A 21,144-nucleotide genomic window follows, 5' to 3' on the forward strand; every position below is an offset into this window, starting at 1 on the left:
GCTGTTCTTTGTGCTTCATGGTTTTATTACAAAACATCTGTACAACAAAAGCAAATACACAAAATGTTTTTAAATACACGATGCAGGAACAAAAACCTTTCATGTGTAGTTTTGAGGCGTCACAGACCATTGAGCTGAAATGACCTCAGATGATTTTTCCTCCGTCAAAGTCTTTGGCTTCAAGCTGCCTATCTAATTCTGCAGTTGAGCCCTTGTTCTAGGCACAAGAACTGCAAAGAACAGGGACCATGGCTGTGTAAAGTGGTCTGGAAATAACAAAAGCGTACATTTTGTACACCAGCCACAGAAGAGAGGCACAATGGTGCAGGAAAAAAGCATAAGCATGCAGCTCCCTCATTCTAAATGATTGCTGAGGTAATGTATAGATTGCCATCAGCTGGAGTCTGAAAAAGCTCATTAAAAGTACCTAAAGATACCTTTATAAATGAAGAGATTGTCAGTTGTTTTTTTTAAAGTATACATGACTGTACTAATACTGTTTCAACATCAGGGGCACAAGTGAAAATGTAATCGATGCTGCCAAACTTAAGACCAGTCAAATTTTGTCATCTCTGAAGTTTGGTGAATAAACTGAAATATGTTCAGATACAAGAAAATATAGTATTTTCTAAAACTGGAACTGATTTCCTTCAGATTGTCAGTCAATACCCTATGTCTATACTCATGAGAGTGCCATAACCGATACTGAAGTCCAACTCCGATATTAAGCAACACGATCCTTTTAGCGAGATTGTCAATATGACAAACTCTTTGCATATTTTTTGGCTAAAATTTGCTTCTGTAATTGGAAATCTCTGTTAAAAAAATGACAATTCTAAAATGAGCTGTTGCTAAAGTTTGAAATAATTCATATATAAACTGAATTATAATTGTGACCCGGCTACCTGATACCACCAAGGACAATCCTACATCCCAAGGAAAAGCATCGAGCATAATTTCTCCATCTTGTATTGAAAAGTCCTATGATATCACACATATTGTATCTTAATTTTACATCCAAATGTCAATAACTCTTATTTTCAATTCAAATCACTGTCATGTACATACAAAAACACTATGTAAAAAATAACAACTACATGCTGCAGCACAAACTAAACCAGACTAAAAAGATTTTAATAAAAAAAAAATATGTACATTTTCAAATGTTTCCTTTTTGCTCTGCCTGTCCATTCCCAGACCCCGTGATGTGCACTTGTGCACAAGTTTGCTCACACTGGAACATTCAGACAAATAAATGTCTCTTTGGCTGGTGTGAAGCTTTTGTGTGTGCACATTTACACTTGAAACAACAAAAACAAAACCTTGAAAATAATACTAATGGCATAAAAATAGGTTCTGACGATGTAGTGATAAATCCTATGCACACATGTATATAGATATCTGTGTGTGTATTTGTGTATAACTCAAAGTCAACCACACATATGCCCCTTATTGTGTAAATTTGATTCAAAAGCAAACTTTGAATCTGAAAAAAAAAGGCATCAATAAATAGAGATGTCAGTCTGTGCATGTCCCTGGGTCTGTTGCAATGAAACACCTTCAGCTGTAAGTCAGTCGCTCTTCAAACTCTGTGCCACTGTGTCAAGGTTGACCACCTGGAGCTCCGTAAGGTTACTACTGCTGCTGCTGCTGCTGGATTGCTGGCCAATCACCATCTGGAATGAATACATTGCTGATCAGAAGCTGTTAAGAGGTTGCCAGACAACTGATAATGTGGTAAAATCCCACCAAATATGTCATCATGGTGTACAACTTCACGTAAGCTTATTCCAAGATATCACCCAGATCACTTGTCATTCACTTTGTTGTGCTAAAAAAGGCTTTTGACATTGGTTTCCTGAAGTCAAAGGAGATTTTAAATTGGAAAACTATCCATCCACCTTCCGCCACTGATCCGGGGTCGGGTCACGGGGGCAGCAGCCTAAGCAGAGTCCCAGACTTCCCTCTCCGCAGCTACTTCTTTCAGCTTGTCGAGGGAATCCCCAGGCCTTCCCAGACCAGTTGAGAGACATAGTCTCTCCAACGTGTCCAGGGTCTTCCTGGGGGCCTCCTACCAGAGGGATATGCCCTGAACACCTCACCAGGGAGGCGTCCAGGGGGCATCCTTACTAGATGCCCAAGCCACCTCATCTGGTTCCTCTCAATGCGGAGGAGCAGCGGCTCTAATCCGAGCTCCTCCCGGATGGCAGGGCTTCTCACCCTATCTCTAAGGTAGAGCCCAGCCACCCTATGGAGGAAGCTTGTACCCGTGATCTTGTTCTTTTGGTCATTACCCAAAGCTCATGACCACAGGTGAGATTAGGAACAAAGATCGACCGGTAAATTGAGAGCTTCGCCTTTTGGCTCAGCTCTCTCTTCACCACAAACTAGTTTTTCCATAACTGAAGTGAATTACAACCCTCCATGCACTGTGTTCTGTTAACTCTTCAGTGACAGGTGAAGACTACTGCTCCCCAAATTGCCCACTGCCTCAGCCCATGTGTGCCAGTGCTCTGTTAGGATGCATCGGTGTAGTCACATGTCATGCTAATTGTGTAGAGAATATGAGAGTTTCACTTGTAAAATGCAGATCTTGCCGTACTGGATGTAGCTGCACCGCTGAGACTGGGATCTGTACCGTGCCTGGAGGTGCTGTGAGGAACACCTGAGGGACAGCACCTGTCAATAAAAAAAAAAAAAAAAGGTTCTCCTACAAATTCAAAAGTGTGTAGTTACACAGAAAAGTAATTTCATCCACATCATTAAAGTACCTGTGTCCTGGGCCTGTGTGTGTGAAACTTGCATTGTGGGGGTGGCCTGGGAGAAGGCGTTGAGCACTGCCAGCCCCCCATCAGCCAGCGCTGGCGTGGAGGCATACATTACTGTGTGAGGGCTGGGATACATCATGTGACCTGCTACAGACGTTGGCACCGATGAGGTGACGATGGTTGGGAGACTAGCTGATGCTGAAAATAGGCAAGGTGCGAGTACATTTAATGACCAGTAGATGGCGCTTTAAGCCCACTTAAAACAACTACGATTTAAGTTGGATTTCATCAAACCACTATATGTGAGACAGCCCATAGTCAGCCTACCAGTGGAGTTGGTGGAGGTGTGAGAGGTCTCAGGGCTGCTGTTACTATTTGTGGTGTTGGGGTGGACCTGGATGGCCTGAATCTGCTGGGGAACCCCTGTTCCTGCAGAAACATCAAAGGCATTAAAAGAGCAGTTAGCCATCAAACAATTCACAGGAGGAGCTGATATTAGAACACAGGAATATCATCCTGTGAGGGAGACAGCAGCAGGACAGTGACAACATGTTGTCCCTGTTGAGAGTCTGAACATGTTGAAGAGAACCTTCTGCTGCATGGAACATCCTCCAGCATGACCAATTTGGTAGGTCAGTGATGGTCTAGGGAAGATAGACTCGGAGGATCTTTGCATGCTAACAGAACTTTGCATGCTAACAGCGCACTCTGTCTGGCCTTGTTGCCTGTTTTCCAGATGATTTCAATCAAGTATCTCTGGCTTATCATGTGTTGTTGCATTAACTGCCACAATGTTGAACCACAGGTCTGTAAGAAGATGCCCAAGAGACAGTCCATCATCTTAGACCTTGAAGCGAGAATGTGGAGGGCAAAAAATGGCTGAATCACATCATGAGCTGCTGTGAGTAAATTCAGTTTAACCTTAATGACCCTTTTCCTCTTTGATTTCGTGTAGATTATGATTCAAACCTCAACAGATAAATTATTTCCACCATCCTTACATTACCGTAATTTCCGGACTATAAGCCGCTACTTTTTTTCTACACTTTAAACACTGCGGCTTATTCTACGGTGCGGCTTATTTATGTTTTTTTTCGTGGCGCACTATCACAACTATTGTGAATCAGTAATTTTTACTAACCCTCATCAACATGGAAAATACAAGAAGAAAAGCATATGATGCAGCTTTAAGTTAAAAGCGATCACTCTGGCGGTTGAAGAAGGAAATCGAGCTGGCGCACGTAATCATGGCATACATTACGGTAATCAATGGTGAGAAGGTGGAGACGCCTGCCTAAAGAACTGATCGAAAAAAGAACTGTCGCAAAAAGACGACAAAAGCTTTTAGACGTAAACATCGCAGGTGGCCGGAGCTTGAAAACCTTCTGGAAGACTGGGTCAACACACAGAGAGCGGTGTTTCCGCGGCTGCGGTGTTTCCGCTGTACAAATCAGACGGAAGGCAAAAGCAATCGCCACCGCGATGAAAATAGAAGATTTTAGAGGTGGGCCATCGGGGAGTTTTAGATTGTTCATTGTTTGAGTAAAAAAGCATAAACAACGTAATTTGTGTGTAGCTGATACAAACGTATATTTCAAGGTAGCTGCATTACAGACACCGTTAGAAAAACGGTACAATATATTTATGTTGCTAAGTGGATTAAATTAAAAGAAAAGTTAAAAAAATGAAAAGAGTGGCTGTTGTTTCTTACCTGTCTGTTTGTCACTCGTCAGTGACTCGTCTCTTACGGTAATAAAAACATATACCGGTACTGAATGTTTTCGATCTAATTTTTCATATCACTACGTGGGATACCTGCGGCTTAAAATCCGGTGCAGCTTGTATAAGTACAAAATTAATTTTCTTTCTAAAATTAGATTATACTTTTAATCAGGTGCGCTCTGTAGTCCAGAAATTAAGGTACTTTTTTCTCATCAAATTATACAATCTAAAATTTTCATTTTCCTTGAAATAATTAATTTAAAAATAACATGCATGATTAAAGTGGTCCTTATATTTTTCTTAGCAGTTGTGAAATATTTTAAAGACACATTCAGATGAATGTGCAAATACAAACTACAATGTCATTGTGTGGTTGCCCTTTATGGACAAATGTTATCCATCCTTTCCTTGAGAATGACATTTTCAAATATTTGATATTTAATTCTCCTCAGTTTTAAAGAAACGTAAAAGCAACTCAGAAAAATAGGTTATTTGAAATCGCTTTTAAAGTTGTTGCAGGTTGAAGGAAGAAATCTGATTTGGGAGCACAAGACTGCAGAGGTACAGTTGCTGTACTGTACTGTAGACAGCTGCTGCGGGGGGTGGGTGAATGTGGACAACACTTTTCAAGCTGTAAGCCAAGGAGGTTTGTGCTGAGCGAGGGGGCATTGCTCCACCTGGCACTGCTGCTATGTGCCAGACAGGTGGTGAGGAGCAAAGATGGAGGGACCAGGCAGGGAGGGGAGGGGAGGGGCAGAGAAGGTTGTAGAAAATAAGGTGGAACTGCCTGGTAGCCCTTCAGCTGTCAATCACCAACACCCTGCCCCCTTTATTGGGCAACAAGTGTTAGACAGGCAAAAAGCTCCCGACATTCCCGTCAGTACCGTAGAACTGACGCAATGAAAGCAGAATGCCATGGAAACGCCTGTGCTGCGGCTTTCGATTGTGTCATCCAAGGCCAGCCTCAATAATTGCTGATAACATTTGCAGTTTTTTTTTTTGAGTGTGATTCATCACCTCCTCCTAAGTCATTGAAGCTTGAGTATTCCCAACGCAACCAATGCTCATCCTCACCATGTTATGGAGTGTGTTTGTGAACACCTTTTGAGACACACACACCCCCCCTCTCATTACAGGAGTCATGTCCAGTTCAGGACCACTTTTTTTCTTTTTTTAACACAGCTCTGGGAGTTACCCAGTCTTTGAATATTCATGACTAGTTATGTACAGCATTCATGAGCCCTCATAGCCGGCTGTATTGTGTTCTGCTCACCTAATTATTCTGATCTCCCAGTGACAACAGAAGTTAAGAATAGTCGCCAACAGACACGGTTTCCCTGCACACTGGAGGCTTTATGCAGTCCAAGTGTTGCTGACTGGCTGGTAGGGAGCAGCAACATTGGCACTTGTGTTGTTCTAACAGAATGATTTGAACTCTAATCAGCCAGATAACAATACAAAGACTGCCACAGAATGAGGTCAAGGAACCCAAACTAAAGAGAAAAGGACTGTAACAAAGCTCTGAATCTGGTGCTCATTGCCCCATTTTTAGATCTCCCGCATACCTGGCATGAAAGTAAAGCCGCCAGGCAGCTGCATGACCCCCGTGGACGTCCCAGCAGTCTTGAGGACAGTGCCGTTGGCGCTGACGTTGCTGCCAGTCAGGACGGGTGCCAGGTAGTTTGTGATGGGAAATGATGGTCCGCTGGTCACTTGCATGGCGGTGGAGGTGGTGGATACTGTGGACTGAGCGCTGTTGGTGGTGCCTGGTAGATTGGCTACGGTAAATGTCGGCTTCAGCGAGTCCTGCTGGACAGAAGAAGAGGAAGCAGAGGGCTGGTAAAATCCTCCTTTAGACCATGACAACAATATATTTGTAAAGTGCCTACAAAATGTATCATTATTAACTTCATTTACAGATGACATCACGTTTCAAGCTTTGCTTCCATACAGTGGAAGTCTTATATTCCCAGAGTTTATGATCAGATTTAAAGTTTGGATAGATTTTAAATATCTTTATTCTATTACATTTACCTTCCAACATTTTCTCCTTACAAATGTATGATTCTTCTGTTTAGTGTTATTTTTACTGTCTATGTCACATTTTATGGCAGTGTTTATTCTACCACTTATATTTTATTGACCACTGGTTTGTTTTATTGCATAAGTCATTTGAATGGCTCTTATGACTCTTTAATCCTGTCTTTACGATTACATGCCACTATTACTTTTGGCTCTCATGGTCACATTTTCTTACTGGATGCATTTTTTATTTCACTTAAGACAATGAAACAAAAAGTGAACTTTTTTGTGCAAAAACTATAAAAAAAAAATTGCAGAGATGTTGGATTTCATGCACTTCAGCGATTCCAAATGAGAAGATGTAATGACACAATAACATTAATCTGCCACAGATATCAGGGTTCAGGTTGTTAACATCACACTAAAATGATGTGCAGTCTAGTTAAGAGAAAGAAGTATGTTGACATAAATGAATTAAAACAACACAGCTAATACATGCAGATAATTCCTTACTGCACCAAAAACAAGATTAAGAGGGATTTTCCTCTGAGAACGAAATGAAATATTTCACAGAAATCCAGGATAGGTAGGAAGTGAGTGGAGCCATTGTCTCTCCATACAATCAATGAATCTTTATTTATATAGCATCTGTCACAATCAGAATTGTTTCTAGGCGCTTTACAGAATCCCAGGGCCTGACCCCCAACAAGAAACAGTGGCAAGGAAAAGTCCCCTTTAACAGGAAGACACCTTGAGCAGGGCCAGGCTCATATTGGGGGACCCTCCTGCTGATGGCCGGACAGGTAGAGGAGAGAATAGGTAGAACATATTAATTAAAATAAGCTGCTGGTAGAGTCGGGTTGAGTGGTTTAGCGGGGTCGGAGGTCAGTAGGTCAGTATACAGCTTATGAAGGCGGTGATACCTGTAGATGAATGCAGAAGGGGGGGCGGCAGAAAAACTACACAACAAATAACATCACTAGTCTACTTGGTGAGGAGGAGAGGAGAGGAGAAGTGAGGAGAGGAGACCATTTCCCAGTGGGGTGACAGAGACCTGTCAGGTGATCATGTTTCTGGACCCCGGCAGCCTTGGCCTATAGCAGCATAACTAAGATGTTAACCTAATAATTAGACGACTTCCTAAGTATGATAATTTGTCTGTCTAGGATAGTAACTGGAACTACAGAATTAGTGATAATAAGCTTTTTCAAAGAGGTAGGGTTTAAGTCTAATCTTAAAAGTAGAGATGGAGTCAGCCTCCCGTACCTGGAGAGGGAGCTGGTTTCACAGCAGGGGGGCCTGGTAGCTAAATGCTCGGCCCCCCGTTCTACCCCTAGAGACTCTGGAGACAATACCTGTCTCTACCTGTCTCTCTACCTGAACTCTAGCTGTGGCATTTTGGAACACCTGGAGGCTTCTTAAAGAGTCGTTTGGACACCCTGATAATAAAGAATTACAATAGTCCAGCCTGGAAATAACAAATGCAAACAAATGCTAACTTTTCAGCATCATGTCGCGTCAGTAGTTTCCTGATATTTGCAATGTTTCTCGGGTGAAAAAAGGCACGTCTAGAGACTATTTTAATGTATGAGTTGAAGGACAGATTTTGATCAAAGGTTACTCCAAGATTCCTCACAGAGAGACTGGATGCTAGGGAGATACCATATAGAGTGATCATGTGATCTAATCTATCCCTGAGAGGTTCAGGACCAAACACCATGACCTCAGTTTTTCCTGAGTTGAGGAGAAGGAAATTCGAAGACATCCAAGACTTTATGTCTTTAAGACAGGTCTGAATCTTCGCTAACTGCTCTGTCACCTCTGGTTTCATGGATAAATAAAGCTGAGTGTCATCAGCATAACAATGAAAATGTATTCCATGCTGCCAAATAATGTTTCCTAAGAGAAGCATGTACAAGGTGAAAAGGATTGGTCCAAGTACAGAACCTTGTGGAACTCCATGGGAATGCCATGGACATGAGCAAACTGGTATCTATCAGATAAATATGATCTAAACCAGTTTAGTGCTGTCCCTTTAATCCCAATCACATGTTCTAGTCTCTGTAACATGATGCTGTGATCAACTGTATCAAAAGTTGCAATGAGTTCCAGCAGAACCAGCATAGAAACCAGTCCATGATGTGAAGCTATAAGAAGATCATTAGTAACTTTAATAAGTGCTGTTTCTGTGCTGTGGTGAGCTCTAAAGCCTGACTGAAACATCTCAAACAAGCTGTTTCTCTGCAGGTGCTCCAGTAACTGAGTCACTACCACCTTCTCAAGAATTTTAAAGATGAAAGGAAGGTTGGATATCAGCCTTGACTATCCTGATGTAATTTGCTAATACATCAGGATCCAGTGATGTTTTTTTAAGTAACGGCTTAATCACTGCCACCTTGTAGGACTGGGGTACATAACCTGTCACTAAAGAACCATTGATCTGGTCCAGGATAGAACTGCCTATCAATGGTAAAACATCCTTCAACAGGTGTGTTGGGATGGGATCTAAAAGACACATGGTGGACTTGGATTTCTGAATTAGCGAAGACGCCTCAGAAAAATATATAGGGGTGAAGGAAGTTTAAGGGCTCGTTGGAGTACCGTAATTTCCGGACTATAATTGATTATAGTGACTGATTATAAGACGCTTAATCTAATTTTAGAAAGAAAATCAATTTTGTACTTATACAAGCCGCACCGGACTTTAAGCCACAGGTACCCCACGTAGTAATATGAAAAATTAGATCGAAAACATTCAGTACCGGTATATGTTTTTATTACCGTAAGAGACGAGTCACTGACGAGTGACAAACAGACAGGTAAGAAACAACAGCCACCCTTTTCACTTGTATGTTTATACATAGACCTTAAATCCAATTTTTATCACGTCAGGATTTTTTAACTTTTCTTTTAATTTAATCCACTTGGCAACATAAATATATTGTACCGGTAAATGCTTTTTTTTTTTCTAACGGTGTCTGCAATGCAGCTACCTTGAAATATACGTTTGTATTAGCTACACACAAATTACATTGTTTATGCTTTTTTACTCAAACAATGAACATCTAATCTAAAACTCCCCGATGGCCCACCTCTAAAATCTTCTATTTTCATCGCGGTGGCGATGGTCTAGGATTAATTAATAACTTGGAGTGATAGATTGCTGCCACTCCCCCTCTTCGACCAGTAACACGAGGAATATGATAATTAAGATGGGTAGGAGGAGTAGATTTGTTTAAGCTAACATACTCCTCCTCCTGAAGATAGGTCTCAGTTAGACAAAATAAATCAATGTGATCAATACCCTAAAATGATCAGCCAGTGAGGAAAGAAGCAGGATGTGCTGGTGAGTGGGCTGCCTGAAGAGAATGGAGTATGTGTTGGGCACATTTGTACCCACTGTGCCCATTTCCACACGCTCACATTGGAAATTTGCCACATGATACTAATAATCTTAGGTGGATAAATGGGAACAAGCCTCCACTGTAGAGGCCCTGTGGATGCAACGTCTGCAGATGCAACATGGAGACACCACTGCAGAGCATATGAGCACCCCGTATACATTGATTACTTCTCTGAATATTTCATTCCTTTAGAGCACTGGGCAAAGGAGTATGTAGGAGGTTAAAGGGGGTGATGATGAGGGTGGACAATAGGCTCTGTTCAGCAAAATAACTCCTCCCTGTCTTGGGATTAGAACCAGAAAACCTTTGTTCAAAAAGCTGCTTCTCTAGCCTCTATGCCAGCACAAATGTTTTTTCTGTTTACAGTCTTATCCACACCTGGAGGAAAAAATACAGTTCATCATCTTAACTACTGTGTAATAAAGTATCTGTATTAGCTCATGCTATTAGTTCACTGACATGTTTAATTTAGAAATGGGGGACAGATTCTTAGAGTAACACACAGACTAGGAAACAGTTGACGTTAAAACATAAAACACTATTTAGAAGTGAAGTGAGTCGAAACAAGATGAAATGAAAAACACACTATTGCAAAGTAAGCATTGATAAAAAAAGAACGTCACTAACAGGGCCCTGTTGGTTTTTATATGTGACTGATTACATGGGTGAGAGGTGGAGGATTCAGCATTCATGCTGCTGATAAGGACTCCGAAACACACAAGCATGCACACACAAAATGAGCTCCTGCAAAAGGCCTCGCTTCTCCTCTTTAACCATTGCAGTTAGAAGATTGTTTAGCAGAATGGGTCACTACAGGAGCAACATCAAAATTTATCTAACAAATGACTGAACCATGTGAAAATAGTGATGCAGCAACCAGGTTTAGAGTTAATGTATGGCTTACACATGGTTCAGCAGGTGGTGTCTTACTCAAGCTGTGCTAAGACCACTGTACGTGACATGCAGTTTAACTGAACTATGCTTAAAATTTCACTTTGGCGTCTCTTTGAAATTCAGTCTTTGACCCAATTTACACATAAGGGGAACAAGTCCTCTTCAACACTAAGATGCACAGTGTGTCTTTTCAGTGGGTACATAAGCCCCATTTCCGGATGACCTATTCCATTGCATTAAAAAACTATTCAGGTGGCAGCCCGGCAACAGGAAGATGAATAATCGTACAGTTTTGTTCATCTCATATGCAAAATATGCATCATTTATTGTGCAGACAAGATCCATGTCATCCCTTGTGGTCAGGATATTTTTGTTCCAGGGTAATGCGCCAGCATGAGGTTGTGGCGCATGCACACATTATATTGGGATTAAGCCATTAAATAATTTTTTTCTTCGAGTGTCAGTGTAAATGTACCGAGTGACAGAGCTCTGAGCGGCTAACAGGCTAGTAGCTGAGAAACAGGCCCAGCTGAAGGTCTCTGACAGTCCAAGGTCCTTTAGCACTTTAGTTAAACAGCAGCTGGGGTAGGGGGAGAATGGGAGGCACACTCTGGCAACTTCTACTTGTTCTGCCTTTTAAATCCAAACAAATCCACAAATCCAGGACACCTAACAGTTTAATTATCAAGTCATTACCAACAGACTGTGAATGCGGCCGTCACTGTCTTCCTAAAGACCCAGATCTCACACCAAGTTCTGTTCGTTCACATGTGGCTAACAGATCATGCTGAAATGGGTGAAAACTGAATTCCTTACGTTGACGATGCAATTGTGATATCGAAGCACATGCAGTGAGGCCACACGTCACCACTGAGAGCAGCATTGTGCGTGCGTGCGTGATCTGTGTTAGGTTTGCTACGGGGGACAGGATGGGGGAGTAATGGTGAGTACAAACAGCTGAGGGTACAGACAGCTGGTGGGAAACCTGATCATCTCTAAAGGGGGAATTAACCCTTTGTAGGCCAGTGGAGGCGTCAGGAGGTACAAATACAAATGTCAACTTACTCTCTGTGTCTTTAGCCAACGAAGCTGTGCAAAAATGGCCGCATGCTAACAACTAAGGTGGAAAAAAGAACCCAACATGGCGCGCAAGGACAAGGTCATTGTGTCCTGGATTTTACAGATTTCTCTGCTTGGCTTCTTCCCTACAAAAGCTTCACCAAAACACCATTTATTTGTCCCATATTTACTCTATTTTGGCTTAAGTTGGCCACATGGATACACATGGACCGAGACGGAGGAATGACACTCTAGTGTGGCCACAATTTGCTCCACATTGACAATACTTAAATATCCTGAATGTGGTATCAATGCAAACAAACGACAAACCATTTAATGGTGCAGATGATAAAAAAAATCTAAAATACAATTTATTGTACTGGACTTGCAACTACCGGTAATAGCTATTCTTCTAAAATTAAGGAAAAAGATGAGCAGTAAAAGGGTAACAGAAAATAGAGATGTTTATAAACTTAGGATTTACAGTATATTTATCTGAAATATTCATTTGAACTATAAAGAAACCAATATGGTCTTTTTCCAAATATGTCCCATGTGGTTTCATCCACTTGTATCTAAACAGTCCAAGGGCTGACGTAGAGGAAATGTACCACTTTGTGTATTGAGGTATCAGGATGTAACAAATAAAGTCATAATTTGTGTGTTATGGAAGCAGCTCTCAGAGGCTGCACCATCTAAAAATCCATTTTCCTCCAGCTTTAGAGAGATCTCAAGCATTACATATTCTGCTCATCTAATTTCAGATAAACTTAGGAGCAATTCCATCATAAACTAAATCACTCTACAGAGAATCCTATAACAGCCATCTTATATGACAATTTAGAGTTTGTAGCAAACAAATAGTGCAACCTTTTTAAATATTACAATGTTTCAATGGTTCTTTTAAAATATTTATGAGGTATCTACTATTTAGAGGTTTGGGGGAATTCTTTATAGGGTAAAAGCGTTAAAACCTCCCTTGCTTGCCTGTAAGGGTGTTATAAATTAGAGGGAATGAAGGAGTAATTAAAAAGAGAAGGACGTGAATGATTTTCTTCTCTCAAAGGATTATTCACTCCAAATCTAAGGTGACAACTGGCAGGCCAGAACAGTAATGGTTGAAAGGAGCCCACTGTGCAGTTTACTGGTGCCTGGGTCTTATCTAATCTCCCATTTGCTGGCTCCCATCTCCCAGTTTGTCACCCTGCCAGCAACATGGAATTTGCAGCTCCATTTGGGACTGCTAAAAAAGGCAAGGCAGCCCAAGTGGAGGAGGTGCAGCCAATGACGGCTGACCTGACCTGAGTTGCTCGTGGTAAAATCAGGGGAGGTGAGGGGAGGGGGTGGTGCTGCTGGTGGCAGGTGACAAAACATTACTTTTCTCTCAGCAAACCTGTAACGCACTCTCCGAGCTTGATTCTGTGAGTCATGACCCTTTTACAGGTCTTTTTCACAGGTGGCTGTCTTTACTTCAGTTCATTCTAAAAACAGCTCCTGATTTGCAGGGTCAGAATAGCCACAATGCTCCTTTAATCACAATAGTTTTAGCCAAACTAAAAAAGTAGCAGATATGGCAGCACATATTATTCTCTATTTAAAGAAGTCCAAAGTTACCATATTTGTGGTGAGAAACAAAACATGAATTACACATGTATCTGCCATAATCAAAGCATTTGATGACAAATATATAACTACTTACTTACTTTGCATGAAGATAACTCCACTATAACAAGATGACTGTCAAATTATTCTGAGTTAGCTGGATATTAAAGAGTGTCCTTCACATGTAGCATGCTGTCCTATAGTCCTGGCAGCAACATGACGTAACCAAATTTTTTTTTTTTTTTGTTTAATCTGTCCACAACTGAGCTGGCTTGATGTGCTTTTCAAATGTTCCAATCTTACCTTGTAGTTCTTGAATGTTGTCAGTTGTTTATGCTTCAACTGGCTGTTTGCTTTTAGCACATGAGCTCATAAGAAGAGAAACAGGAGTGATATTTTATCAGTACCATGACTGGTATCACCAACAATCTTTTCAGTCGGTTTCAATACAATTTGTCTTGTATGACACTAACAGTTACATTAACAGTGTTACGAGGCGAGTGTCTACTCTTGGTAACAAAGATAGTGTTATCTGTGTAAATGAGGAGAGAAACAATTTTGACTATGGCAGCACAGACAGTAAAGTAAGAAGCAGGAAGGGGGGGGGGGGGGGGGGGGGATGAGCCAAAATGATAAAGTTTCTATCTTAGAATCAATCTTCTAAACAAACACTAGTTGGGACATTAGGCATTCCCTTCTAAAAATAGTCCAAACACATGAAAATATCTGTACTGTAGGCCTGTGTTAATACTGATTGAGACTGAAGATCTTTAGAGTGAGTTTTTAATGACAGTGAATTTTCAGTTCTAGCTGGACTTAAAAACCTGAATTCAGTGGCAACGAGTACAAGTTCAATGGAAATCAAACTTCCCTCTGCAATTGTGGACAGCATGGCTGCATTATGTAAAAAAATAAAATAAAATAGATGTATCAGCATATCGGGAGAGCGGCCTGAGGTCTGATGGTGATGCTCCTCCAAGACGGAAAATGTGCCCAGATGTGCGCAATGTGATCAGAGTCCAGAGTGACTCAGTCTTATTTTAATGCGTTGAGCCACCATGAACATGCGCCAGGTGCAAAACAAATTATTGTTTGATGCAAAGCATGACTGTGACTCCTACCTATTACTTTCATTGAATAATTCAGGGTACAACCAGCAAATCTTTATTGGTTATATATTTTTTAATGGTGGAAGAAGGGAGACCTGGTTATAACGTATACCATTAGTTTTTTGGGTTTTATAGTGTCAGTAATTATAAATTAACAAGTGAATGTACATTGACTCAGGGTGTTGTAATTACAGTATTGGATTAGAGGGAGCATGGACTGGGTCAATGATGGCATTGTATCACCTGTATTCACCTATTATTTTCATGGATCATATTTATGCAGTAATAAAAATATTTAGCATAATCGTGAGCTGTTTATAGCAAAAAACCAGCAGACTACAAGCGGAGACAAGCACCAGAATCTGTCACATGAATAAAGACTTACTGCAATGAATCATATCTGTTTCAATCATCAGCTTCTCCAAAATTTTAGCCCTCTCGGCACTGCAAAACCTGAACTGTTTAGACTAGTTTGGTCCATATGTATAACAGACAACTCTCCTGATGAATGATACTGCAGAGATGCGCACCACTGATCCTGCTGAGACTCAACATCTCGTCATTCTGCCACATCCTAACCATAACAGCACCGCTTGACATGGATCGCACGGGCCACTAATGTTCCCCTGCACTCACAACAGCCATTGCCAGAGGGTCAAAGGTCATGGCATTGCTGCCAGCACCTAAATAGACTTCACATGAAACGAAAAGTCTTGCTCAAATGTTTCCACTCCACCTGCTCATATCTACATCCATACCTCTCATCCGTATCACTAAATGAGTGGGGTGGGGGGATCACAGGACTCCAAAGACAGCTGCAGCTTATAAGGAATGTGAAGGGGCCTCAGCCAAGTGAGCAGGCAGGGAAACCATACCATATATGGCAACAGAGACTGAATCTAGTTTTTATCAATGAGCGGAGTGAGCGTGACAGTGGCTTAACCTGCAAAGGTTGAGCTCCTATCCCTAACGATGTATTACACATTAGTTAGCACCCAAGAAAAAAAGTCACACAGGCCTGAAAGTGTTCGTTCTGGAAGAGGGCATACGGAAGTCATGTGACGACAACAGTGACGACGACTACAGCCTCCCAGCACGACTGCACAATGCCGTGCCGAATAATGTGATGCTGATTAGCGTTTCACTTCAAATTCTCAAAGCCCCAAGGATTATGAACAGCTGCAGTAAAACAGAGAAGATGTTCACATCCTTAAGATTCTCTGGGTTTTGGTGAGTAAAAATTCAGTCACAGCCATTCCAGGACTAAAGATAAACAGTCAAGCTCTCAAAGCAGTAGACATTCTTCTAACACAACCCAGACCCACTGTGATTTATCCTCCCCTCTGTCCAGGCTTTCCTGGATAATGCTGGTTCACACTGGACACAGAAGTGCCGTGAATAGCTGTGACGTACCGCAATTTTTTTTGGACCCCATGTTAACAAATTGTGTTGTTCACACCAGATGCAACGCACCACAAATTGGCTGCAATCGGTGCGCACTGTGCAGCGATCACGTCTATCTGGCAGGAAGCCAAACAAAGGAAAAATGATGTAATCAGAGCAATTTTCATAATAAAGCAATTTTAAAAATAAAACACCACAATCGACACCATGATTTCATTTTTTTGTGTGCATTTATATATTTGTTCCTGCAACACACACAAACAGACAGACAGACACACACACACAAACACAATGCACTGGAAAACTAGAAGTTAAATTAGACTAATAAAGATTTAAAAAAAAAAAATGTAAGATTCCAGACTTTCAGCTCTATATCTAGAGACCATAACTACAACTCCACAACACTGTTATGAGTGAGGAGCTGAGAAGCAGATTGCTTGTTGACCAGCATGGAAAAATTCGCATCTGGTGTGAACGAGACGCAAACAGGATTTTTTGTTGCGCTGTGCTTTGCGGCGCTTCCGCATCCAGTGTGAACCCGGCGTAAGAGGTCAGGAGGGTAAAGTTCAGTCGCCCCCGTTTACTAGATGGGATGATATTCCACAATTGATCTGCCTCTACTGCACTGTTGATCCAGTTAATGGACTACCTTTGAGTCAATCTGAGACCAAAACCACAGACCTCACAAATGGCAAACACTGTTTTATTCAATTTCCCTACGGGGATGAATAAAGTACATCTTGAATCTTTACTGTTTGTCGTTTTGAAGTAACTGCATGGCTTTGCTAATCTAGACTGTACCAGGAAAATATTTCCAACACATTTATTCATGTATTCATGGTGCTTCTAAACATTTTTGGTGAGTTTGTGATGCAATCCAGTCAGTCTTACAGTAAGTGAGTCACCCAGACTTTAAATGGAACCCAATATAAAGCCTGGGAAATACGCTCTGAGAACAGTTACAGAAATAAATGTTTTTAGTTTTAGTGATTCAGACTTACAATCTTAACAAAGGGAGTGCAATTCCTCTTTTTTAACACATGGGAGTGCCCATCTATAAAAGCAGACCCTCCTTCCACCAGACAGTGCCTGATCCTCACCTTTGTGTCACCCATGCTCTCTGACTCAGACACCTGGTAAGTGAGATCCGTCTCCTCGAATCCTGTGGCACTCATACGCTGGTCCATGGAGGGGTCGGTGCGTGGTGGCGAGTCTGGTGAGTTCAGGCATGTCTGGATCAAGGCTTTGCCCGTTTCACTTGTGATCATGGGCTGGAGTTTGCGGGTTGCAAAAGTGTACACGTGGCCTGTTTCACTGGCCACCAACAGCAGGACCTGGGTTCCAGTCAAGGTGGAAAGTTCATATGCCTGACAGAGGAAGAGAGGAGAAAATTCGACAGTCAGGAAAGACTTTATTAATATGAACAGATATTGTTCTCCAAAGCAGGACTTGGATTATCTTCACATCAGAGACAAAACAACTGTACAGTTAATAGGATTCTAGAGGTGAACCTCTGATTTAAAAAAAAAAAAAGAAGAAGTATGAAACCCAAAAATAATCCTCTGGTGGATGCTGATGTATAGTGCAAATGAAGTTAAAATACCATGAGATGAGTCCAGGAATAGAGCAAGTGATAGAGCTCAGAAAACCAGTGTGGCTGGGAGAGCCGTGTCTGTGTGTGTGTGTGTGTGTGTGTGTGTGTGAGTGAGAGAGAGAGACAGTGTCTCCCTCATAACAGCAGCTAGAGCGAAAGATTTCAATAAACACAGGTGAAACACAAGGCCAGATCTCAGGCTGGTGCCTTAATTAATAATAGAGTGTGCATCGACACAGCGTGAAGAAAAGGTACTATAAGATTCAACATTATCCAATGCACAAGGCTGCACCAGGAATGAACCCCTCACAAAGCCTTTTTGTCTAAACGAGTCATATTTGTGGAGAATGGTACACTGCCATGAGCACCACCATGGTGAAGCTATACCCACTGGAAGCTGGGGCACTACACTTATCACACTGGGCAAGCAAGAGGAAACCCAGCAGACGTGGAGGTTTCACTAAAACATTGCACTACGGGTCACATCAGTGTCTCCTTCTGGGCAGCGGTGGAATAGGGCACTAGACATCACCTATTACACCTGAGAGCTTTAATTCTCTCACAGCTCTGGATGAATCTGTGCTAAAAGATTTGAAAAGAATGTGCGCCTGTACAATCCACCAGTCCAATCAACCATGAAGGAAGCAATTAAACAACAGACATCTTTTTTCACCATCATTGACCTTGATTAGGTTTCATGCAGACAAAGCGATCTCCAACCATAGATTAAGCAACCAGAACAACTCATCCATTAATTTACAAGGTTGCAGAGTAAATGAGACCTATACAAGAATTTTCATGCTCTGCTGAATTCGTCATGGTTAAGAAATATCAAGTGTAGGCCAAATTTTTCTCTCTCTCTCTGGCCCATAAAATATATCCCAATCAAGTCTGTTGATCAAATTAAATAGAGGAAGATGCACAGAAGGGTGGAAACATGGGCATGCCAATATTTTGCCCAATATTTTTCCTTACACTTTTGCTTTTTGGAGGTTTATGTCCATAGGAACAGTGAAAACAATACAGCAGGGAGCTTAAAGGTAGTTTAAAGCAAAATAAATACCTGAATCTTCAAATGAACGACTAGAGTCCTGTGCCAATCAATTGCCTTTGTCAATGGACCATTTAATAGAAAAATATTTCAGTCATAATGTCTATAAATGCACTTTAGTTCACTCTGGCCTCAGAGGAATGAGCCATACTTGTATTAATAACATCTGTGCATGTAAGATGTCTGTGTAGATTCTTAATCATGGAAGGAGCCATGGCTGGCAGAGCTGAAATGAAATCTGAATTGAATGTATAAAGTGCTCAAATGAATTCTTAAGCAAGTATAAGAAGAGAACAAATGGGCCTGCTTTTCACTCGTTACATCTTTCAGAAACCATTATTGGAACCCATTTGAGACAGTCTACTATGAAAACACTCCACCCACTTGTCAATTTCTATGATGGCTGACATGGCGTAGGCAAAATTTTATTAAATAAAATAAAAAATAAAAAAAAGCAAGAAATTTCAAACTGGCACGAATGTAAATTAATAAATACATAATGTTTCCAATGGTTTACATAGAGAGAGACACTTCTGTTTCCATGACAACAGACTGGCATATAAAAAAAATGCCAGAGTGGGTGCTTAAAATGCTGCACCGAAGACAAATGTTTAATGTATTAAAGGTTTTTCAGGTGCACTTGAGGCAACTTCATACACCTCAGTGTCACTTGGCAACCCATGGCAGCAATTGACTGCTTGAGGTGGACGGTTCTTTTTGAAAATGACACCAATATGGGCAGATACCAACACTTTTTTGTCATCTTATTTTGACATTAAAATGACACTTCTAAAACCTGGACACTAATGTCAAAAACATGGCCTAACACACGTGTACCCTCGTCCCCTGGCTTCCACACATGCGTTTGAGTGCTCTTTGGCTGTCCTCTGATCCGTTTCCCCGAGGTTTCATCAGCTGTTGGCACTCACTAGCGGCAAAGGACTCTCACACTGACAGAGAACACTTTGGTTTTTAACTTGAGCGCGCGCGCGTCAGCTGAATCAGAAATCTGCGTGTTCAAGTAGTGTGCGTGATTGTGTCCGAAATGGTCAGAAGTAGGCCTATCATTGTTCAGGTCTATTTTTTTTTTTTTTTAAAGTCACACAGGCCGCCATTCAGTGTAGTCTAGACTCTAGACTGCAGTTGTTGGTCTTTAACAAGAATGAATTTCATCCAAGCACAACGCAGGTGTAGTTTCATTTAAAACAACCAAACTTGACTACAAGTATAACTTCTAATAATTTCACGAATACACGTTTTAATTCTAAATTTAATCGCGGTGTATATTCACTCACCTTTTTCATGATACCTGTTTTCCTCTTGCTGAATGTGGTGTAACGTCTCAACTTGTTGTCAATAAATTCCATCTTTATCTTTACGCGCCCACGTGTTTTCTTCCCTGGCTTCGCCCCTACGACGCCTCCGGGCACCATACTGTAACCTCCGGGAGGCACACCCACCTCCTGTCCGGTCACCGAAGCTTCCATCTCTCGCTCCCGCTTCACCCCTCTCCTGTTGTACCCGAGTGAACCTACCGGGTCGTCATCGTCTCCAGAATCCGAGTCATTGTCAGAGCCGCTGCACAGAGGAGCACTTTCCCGGTCTGTGTCGAACCTCGCTCCGTGACCCAACACAACTCCGGTGTTCAACCCCATCGTATTACCCTGGATCGCACTCTGGAGCGATGTCACTCCTGGTCTTCCACCTCTCGGACCCCCTGGACCATTGGCTCCCAACATCCCAGCAGCGTCTCTTTCTCCCAGTCGTACGGCAGACCCGATGCTCTCGCTAACCCCCGGTAAACTTTGCCCCGTTCTGATCAAAACAGGACGGATCCCGCTGTCAACCACTCCTGAATTCTGCGCTGCGATGCTTCTGTGTGACACTGATCCGTTTCCAGATGGTGCCGATCCAATCCGGCTCGGTAACATTCTATTGAGAGACCCGAGCCCCTGAACACCAGCTAGATACGCTGGAGTAGTTTCACGTTGTCTTGGAAAGGAGTAATAAATTTCATACACGTCTGGATTAGCGGATATAAACAATTGAGGCGAGTCGGTGGTTGTAAAGTCCAGTAAACTTTGAAAGATGCTGCTCCTCCCAAGACCCTTCCACCCTAGACCAGCTCTGTTCACCCTCCACTATTTCCAAAAGTCTGAGCACTTTCTCAAAAGGAAAAGAGGAAGAGCGCTGTAGATATCCCTCCGCTGCGTCACCAAGTCCGCAATGTAACCCCAAAACAACACACTTTTCTACGTGTTAGCATCTACATGATCTTCTTTATCACATCATCGGTTAAACACGTATCTCACAAACATCTAATTATGATTTACAAAAATCTACATTTAAAGTGATGATGCGATAGCGGAACGATACTACAGAGCGGGAACTCCTTCCCTCCTTATAAAGAGATACAAGGCTTCCTTATTTGGTGATGTCTCTCCTTATTTGGCGAGTCACAGTATCGCTTATTGATTGGCTACCGGTTATCTGAGCCGCGCAGCCATTGGTCAAC

The 21,144-nt window shown here is 41.8% G+C and overlaps 1 protein-coding gene across 4 annotated transcripts; it reads right to left on the reverse strand.

The window, feature by feature from the left end:
* Positions 1-7: 7 nt before the first annotated feature.
* On the reverse strand, positions 8-21,000 carry LOC101072098 (serum response factor). Of its 4 annotated transcripts, none has more exons than XM_029834653.1 (7): positions 20,165-21,000; positions 17,085-17,351; positions 6,056-6,299; positions 3,096-3,197; positions 2,772-2,966; positions 2,603-2,679; positions 8-1,676 (listed from the first exon to the last, which is right to left on the reverse strand). In XM_029834653.1, the coding sequence occupies exons 1-7, from the start codon at positions 20,558-20,560 to the stop codon at positions 1,572-1,574; spliced, it is 1,386 nt and encodes a 461-aa protein (XP_029690513.1). In that variant the 5' UTR covers positions 20,561-21,000; the 3' UTR covers positions 8-1,571. The 4 variants fall into 4 exon arrangements, with proteins under 4 accessions (XP_029690513.1, XP_011601178.1, XP_011601179.1 ...); XM_011602876.2 differs by having other exon boundaries at positions 19,925-20,991; XM_011602877.2 differs by having other exon boundaries at positions 2,578-2,679; positions 19,925-20,991.
* Between the last annotated feature and the right edge of the window lie 144 nt (positions 21,001-21,144).

The sequence above is a fragment of the Takifugu rubripes genome, chromosome 4 (assembly GCF_901000725.2).
Source record: "Takifugu rubripes chromosome 4, fTakRub1.2, whole genome shotgun sequence".
In the NCBI taxonomy this organism is placed as follows: Eukaryota; Metazoa; Chordata; class Actinopteri; order Tetraodontiformes; family Tetraodontidae; genus Takifugu; species Takifugu rubripes.